The following is a 7754-nucleotide window of genomic DNA, read 5'->3' on the forward strand; positions in this document are numbered from 1 at the left end:
CTCGCTGGAACACGCCGTTACACCAACACCGCTGAAGAGTCGCTCGTCTCGTATCAGAACTCGTAGACAGCTTGCAGTAGAGAAAAGTGAAGAAACACTTGGCTCCAGAGCAAAAAAATGTAATGCGAGATTGCCAGCGTCCCTCCCTATACCCACGTGGTGGGGCGGAGTTGCGCTATGCAAATTCCGCAGACCCATGGCATTTCCTTGCCATTGGCTCGTTTTGTAGAACTCGAAGGTGATAGGATTCTAATCGAAACCCCCATTTCGTCATTCACTGACGTAACTCGCAGTGACTGAACAAAGGGGAACCAAGGATCTGTCACTATATAAAGTACACATTGCTTAACTGGGATAGATGTACACAGGTCAATTTCACAATAAGCGAGCAAAGGGCAATCTCAAATTTACAGCTAAAATTGAATTATGTTTACCATGTGTCAAATATGACGCATGGCATTATTACAGTCCCAATCAAAAACCAATAAAACCTTTCCTTTACTACAAAAGTTAGTGTAAAATGAAATAACGGTTGCAATGAAGATTAAATTAGTCTTAAATGTAATAAGACTCACTGGCCTCAGGTTTGCATTTGTGCTGTCACTGAGCTAGCTAGGTTACTTCATATTCCAACATGATTAACAGCCCTCACTAGAGTCAGTAGTGCTTTTGCTAAACAGTTCATGGGCTTTCTATCATGGCATGTATAATATTTTGAATAATTTTTATACATTATTTTGTGGAGAGAGGAACATGAAAATGCTATAGGTACATGAATTATTTGGTTAGGGCGATGTTGTGAACTTTGTGTAAAATATTAGTGAAGTGTAGTTAATAACATAACTGTTCAAAATGTTCGCTCACTGTGGATAAAAACTTAATTAAAATAATGAGTTCTACTACTTTTATGCACTTCAATTCCCACTGAAACTCAAAGGAATGAGTCCCAAAGCTTTTTACTGTATGGTTATATGTAGGCCTTCAATTCAGATGTATGCTTATTGGTTTACCACTTTTAGATTAACTTAACCATAAATGTAATTAAAAGAGATGAAATCTGGACTATTTTTAAATGCTTGTCTCGGGAAAAAATTGTAACACTCTTTATTTACATTCAACACACCATACACTGTGCATAAAATAAGTGAATTTGAAGAACACTCCAGATGGCAGATATGTTGGATGTTTCCTCATTTATTATCCAGCATTCACAAACACTAATCAAATATTCCATATTCCATATTGTGTGTGTGTGTGTGTGTGTGTGTGTGTGTGTGTGTGTGTGTGTGTGTGTGTGTGTGTGTGTGTGTGTGTGTGTGTGTGTGTGTGTGTGTGTGTGTGTGTGTGTGTGTGTGTGTGTGTGTGTGTGTGTGTGTGTGTGTGTGTGTGTGTGTGTGTGTGTAAGACAAAGAAAAGTGGAAGGAGCGACAAAAGTAAACAAGATCAATCATGTTGCATATGCAAAATGACGTAAAGTCCAAGGATCATATTCGTCACATAGCCTACCTTAACAGCACTGCTATGTCTGAGTAATATATTCATAACTTCACGAGTTGGGTTTGACCAATAAACGACATACAATAAATCAATGGACTATGTTGATAAAAATGCAAATTCACTTGCCGCAGACAACCTGCGTGTAAAATGCGTTACTTTAAGGTACGCCACCCTAAAATCGTGAGATTTTCAGAGGTTGCATACGATGCAGCTACACACTGCAACATTTACAGCACCATAATATAGACTGTGCTTGATTTACATTTTATTTCAGGCCTGTGAAGCACAAAATCAAATGCTACAAAACATGATTATTATTCCAGAACAATGAAAGTGTACTAGTGGAAGTTGATTTCGCCTGCTGTGAACTCACATCCTCATTGAATTCTCTGCTGGTGTGTTTTGATGATTCTGTGTGCATGGGGAAAACTAATCTGGCATATTTACAGCTGCTGTGTTATATTTTATTTATAGGGCATACTATGTGTTCTGATAGGAGGCAGCCATCTGGTGGTGAAGCTCTTCACTGCATACTAAATAATAGCCCTTGGTAAATGATAGGCCTACAAAAAGTAGCCTACAATAGCCTATGTGTGTTCAGCTTTGGCAGATGTTTCTTTTAAAACTCAGATATAATAGCTTGACTAGACGTTTTTTTTACCTGTGTAGGTAGATGTGTTTCTTATTGAACCAGGAACATTTGTGGTGGCTTATTCGTGATTTGGGATGGGACAAAGCTTAAGGCTGAGAACCTGGATTTGCTACATGCTATTGCTCTGCTACTGAGTGGTTCAGTTTATAGATTGGCGATATTGGATTTATGAGTAGTGTGGTTAACATTACATGATTTTCACATTTTGTTAACTGCCCACAAATGCCAACAAATGGGAATTTTGATGTGTGTGGTTTTAAAGTAAGCTGCTAATAATTTGTTATATAAAGACTACATCATACAGCCGTTGTAGTCGCACATAGCAACTTGTTACCAATTTTATCATATTTGAGGTACGATTGTGTATTAGAATGTGAAAGCCTAAAAGCTATGATGAAGGACATTTGGTGTAGGATTTACTTTGAAACAAATTTCACTCAGAAATTGCTTGAACATTTCAAAAAGCAAGTTACACACTGAATTAAACATATATTTCCAATGAGAATGAAAATCATTCACAGTAGCAGAGAGGCAACAGAAGCGTTCTGGTGGACACCCATGGGGCAGAAAGGGCATGTGGCTTGTTTTAGCCATGCAGGCCTGTGTTTTTTTTTTGATGAAATGCAGGAACTATATTTGAAAAATATCATCACTGCGCAATAACAGACAGAAATGCATACTTTACAGAGGCCTGAAATAGAAGAAATCTGTCAAGGAAGGATGCTGTAAAATGTGGCTTGGGCATTATATATATATATATATATATATACATATATATATATATTGCATTATTCAGGCAAAAGCTTACCGCATAACAAGGTCTTCAAAGCTTTTATAGCTGTAAATCTTAAGATCTTTTTGTGCACTATTAAATATATTGCTGCTAAACAGATGTTGCATTGTTATTGCAGCATTGTGCAATGCTCAAGGGTTGTGTTTACATACCAGGCTCACAGCGCCTTTGATATTTTTTTAATTTTTGACCTACAAAGAAAAGGCTTCACATCACACCCAAGAGGAATGCAAACATCAGAGTGCAGTCTTTGTAGTTTACTGTCTTGTCTGACAAATTCCCTTCTGAGCAACAAATTCCTGACAGAGATTCGTTTATTGTTGATTTATATCACTACTAAAACCTCATTAGCAATGACCCCCCTCTCTCTCTCTCTCTCTCTCTCTCTCTCTCTCTCTCTCTCTCTCTCTCTCTCTGTTATTGTGGTGAGTAATTAAAAAAATAAAGAAATTAATACATTATTCAGCAAGGACACATTAAATTGATCTAAAGTGACAGTAAAGGCATCTACAGTACAATGATATATTTGATGAATGATATACATCAAATATACCTTGGAAATAATATTAAAACGAACTGTTTTCAACATTGATAATAATAAGAAATGTTTGTTAAGCACCAAATTATATTAGAGTGATTTCTGAAGGATCATCCACCGAAGACTGGAGTAATAATGCTGAAAATTCAGCTTTGACATCACAGGAATAAATTACATTTTAAAATATATTCAAATAGAAAACAGTTCTTTTAAATTGAAATGATATTTCACAATATTACTAGGTTGCACTTAATTTTAAGGTTTCAATGTTACAGTGTTATTATATATTTAAGTACTGAGTAATATTAATTAACAACATGTACTTACTATAGGGTTAGGGTAGCATTAGGTTTTGGTTGAGGATTAATTGCATGTAATTATCCATAATCTACTGTTATTACTAAGCACATGTAACATATGTAAGGACACTGTAAAATAAAGTGTTACTTATGTATTTACTATATTTTTTGATCTAGTAAATGCAGACTTTCAGTCTTAAAAAAAAAACCAACAACCTCATTTAGCTTGGTTTTCTCCCTGCTGTCCGTCACGCTTTCCGTATTATAACCTAAGTATGTGGGGTGTCCACAAACGTTTGGCCATGTAGTGTATTTTAATGGTTAAATAATTGATAATAAGGCCCTTATAGGATCAGGAGTGACATCAAGCAACAAGATATTAATAAAAGAGAGCTCAACGTGATGCTTAATTGGTGTCAACGAACTCCTCGTACAGAAACTGAACAAACTGACTACATCATTTCGGCATTAAAAAAAAAATCTGAATAAAACTTTGTTTAAGTATGCTAAAGTTGTCAATCTGGCAGACACAAAGTTGTGTTGCGTTGATTTGGCAAGGTGTGTTGAGTGCAGCTTTTTACAAAAGATAAAGAGTTCATGTTGGGCCAAGAAATAGCTATTCTTTTACTGTGAAGTAACAAACATATCTGATTACAGCAAGAGAACAGGTTATTGTCGTCACCTTATTCCTCGACTTAATTTACCATTAATAATTTAAAAACTGACACCTTTGTTGGCAACAATATTGTTTCTGACACTGTTCTCAGCAGCCTTTGGACTAATAGGCTACAGTATGATAGAAGCTGCCAGTGCTACTGGATCGTGAAATAGATTCTCATCTAGTCTGGTTTTCTTCTTGAAAAAATATCTCCAGATATCTACCGTCACTAGAAAAACGTAAATCGATCTAATAATGGCGAATGAGAAGATGCTACCAGCCCAAGAGGCTGCCAAAATCTACCACACCAATTATGTGAGAAATGCCAGAGCTATCGGCGTCCTGTGGGCTGTTTTCACCTTATGCTTCGCCATCATTACTGTGGTGGTCTTCATTCAGCCCTATTGGATTGGTGACAGTGTTAACACCCCGCAGGCTGGATACTTTGGGCTTTTTCACTACTGTATTGGCAACCCCATCACCTCCGAATTGGTCTGTAAAGGAAGCGTGTTTGATTTTGCCTCGATCCCCTCTGGGGCTTTCAGGACTGCTATGTTTTTTGTTGGTATCTCAATGCTCCTTATCGTAGGCACCATCGTGTGCTTGGGACTTTTCTTCTTCTGCAACTCCGCAAGTGTGTACAAGATATGTGCATGGATGCAAACATCTTCAGGTGGGCTAATAGTTTTCCAGTTGGACTCGCTAATAAGTATAAATACAGTAATGCTTTAAAAATGCATTTAAAAAGATGAAATAATGTTTATTAATAGATTTATTTAGGGTAGACGCCATGTTCCCTATGAGGGATAGATGCAAAGTCATTCAATGGCGTGTACCGTCTTAAAGGGATAGTTCAGCCAAAAATGAAAATTCTGTCGCCTGCTTGAAGGTGTGTGTATATATATATATACAAATCCTAACCAATTCCCTTACATCATTTTATAGCGTAAAATGAAATGTTGCGACTACCCTAATTAATCAGAACTGAATTTTTCTATAAAAAGTATGCCTTTATAGGGAGAAGTTTTTTTTTGTTTTTTTTACCTTTGCACTTGATTCTGTAGCTGTGCTGATGGTGATGGGTTGTTTGATTTATCCGGACGGTTGGGATGCTCCGGAGGTAAAGCGGATGTGTGGCGAGCGGACGGACAAGTACACACTGGGAAACTGCACCATTCGCTGGGCTTATATTCTAGGCATTATCAGCATCCTGGACTCAGGGTTACTGGCACTGCTTGCTTTCACTCTGGGCAACCGGCAAGACAAACTGCTGCCAGACGACTTCGAGGTGGAGGGAGCAAACAACGGATGAGGTAAGAGAAGGAAAGATTAATCAATTAGGAATTGATTTTTGAGATTAATTAGAATTATTTACTAAATATTTATTCTCGACTGTATTTAGGATGCAATCTGTAGAAATACAATACAAAATGCACAATTTTAGTAATGATGATGTTTACATTTGTTTGTAGGTAAAAACCTAAACCCAACAGGAGATCTGCAGTGGACATGCAACGGGACATTCGTACTAAAGCAAAACAAAATCATAAAATCGTATTAACCTGAAAAGAAACAGTTTCAATTAAATTTGAATGTATTTATATGCATAGCACCTTTCATAATAAATACTGTTCTAAAGCAGCTTTGCAATTTTTTCAACCCCTTAACTGTCAGACATGGACTACAAAATGACATTTCCACTTTAAACTGTTATAAATCTTGAAAACTTTGGGACACAGACTTAAGTTTGGTCTGTTTTTAAAGGAGACACATATTGTATATAATTGTAGAAAAAAATAAAAATAAAAAAAGGTTATAGAAGTTTAGGTTTATGAAAATGTAAAAATAGAATCATTTTTATTTTATATAAAATATATATTTTACAAAACACGTTTACTTTAAAACTGCAAGAACATCAAAGCCATAAATCTGAACAAGTTATGTTCCTAATTTTAGGTTGATATCTCAAAAATAAAAATTTTGTTTGGGTGCAGTACAAAACTTTTCCACTCCATTGGTGAGCACCTCTTTTTTTCTCAAATAACTTGCTGCGGTTTCTCCCCATATTTCATTATTTTTCATGCCTAACTAAACACTAATGAGTCTAAAAATATCCTTGTTGTAAAGTAATAAATTACTGTTCCTGTGTCATTGACAATCACAAATGACACCAAATATGAAAAATAGATTGTGCTTTAAAAATATATAGTTTGTCAACATTACCTTAGTTTTATACTTAGATATTATTGTTTTAAATGTAGACTATATAACTTTATTACTAACTAGTTATAACTATCTTAAAAATAAGATATTATTGTTGTAAATGTATAATGCCAAACGTGTGGAATCGGTGGGACGTTTGCCATTATACATTTACAACAATAATATCTTAGTTATTATAAGATAGTTATAACTAGTTAGTTATAAGGTGACAGACACCGTGTCCTAATCAGACGCGATGCGATAAGATTCCAGCGACAAATAATTCATCTGTCCATACTAGACGCGACGCGACATGCGTCAAAATCAATCAAAACCCACAGCTAATCAGAACAGCGTGTGGGCGGAGTCTCGCGGCAAGTGCACAGCACCAGGGGTGCCTCTCATTTCTTATTTGTGCATCCTCGTTTCCTTTCCTCGCTTCCTTTCCTAGCGCCCCAGCTCTATGGGGTTAGAATTCGGTCACAATTCTGCGTGCGCAAGATCACATTTTGAGCGCGCAAAAGGGCATTTCGCACGCGCGTGACCTGAGTTTTGAGGAGAAATTTTCATCTCGAAGATAAGAAAATATTTTGAGCGAACTAAAATTAATTTTGCATTTAAAATAAGTGTTTGGATGTGCGCAGACATTCTCTTTTGCATGTCCAAAGTTTCACTTTCTTGTTCCTTTCCGATTGGCTGGCTTGAAAACCAATCACAAGACTCCCTGCATCACCGCCTGTGGAAGAGGAAAATACATGGTGGAAGATGTTTATGTTTAATTTGTTTAATGGATTGAAAACTTCAATTTAAGTTCAAGTAAACAAAAACATTCACAACAGAGAAGTTCTGTAAAAACAACTATCATACTAAATTTTTTTTACTGTATTTTCTTATATACTATTTTAGGATGGATAGTGTTCACATTGGTATGCAGGCTTGTTCCTCTCACTGCAAAAAAAAAAAAGAAAGAAAAAGATGTGGGTAACAATGCAAAAATATGCAAATATAACTGTAAGTGAAAATCTTGGGTGTGTGACTCACACGACTTCTATATAATTAATCTCATAATTAGATTTTTATTTTTTTGCAGAGAGGGTAACAAGCCTGCATCCCAA

General features: G+C 36.1%; 1 protein-coding gene across 1 annotated transcript; it reads left to right on the forward strand.

Annotated features, from left to right (window-relative positions):
- Positions 1 to 4692: 4692 nt before the first annotated feature.
- Positions 4693 to 5749, forward strand: lhfpl5b (LHFPL tetraspan subfamily member 5b). The gene is made up of 2 exons (XM_077223515.1): positions 4693 to 5110; positions 5502 to 5749. Exons 1-2 carry the CDS (start codon positions 4693 to 4695, stop codon positions 5747 to 5749), a joined length of 666 nt encoding a protein of 221 aa, XP_077079630.1.
- Positions 5750 to 7754: the final 2005 nt, after the last annotated feature.

This window comes from Siphateles boraxobius, unplaced genomic scaffold (assembly GCF_051911475.1).
Source record: "Siphateles boraxobius isolate OS27281-9 unplaced genomic scaffold, OSU_SipBor_1 9, whole genome shotgun sequence".
Classification (NCBI taxonomy): domain Eukaryota; kingdom Metazoa; phylum Chordata; class Actinopteri; order Cypriniformes; family Leuciscidae; genus Siphateles; species Siphateles boraxobius.

Excerpts from the sequence above, each read along its gene's own strand:
- lhfpl5b (XM_077223515.1), top strand. The coding sequence starts at position 4,693 with ATGGCGAATGAGAAGATGCTACCAGCCCAAGAGGCTGCCAAAATCTAC. Across the intron at positions 5,111-5,501 it reads ATGGATGCAAACATCTTCAG|CTGTGCTGATGGTGATGGGT; the intron begins GTGGGCTAATAG and ends TTGATTCTGTAG.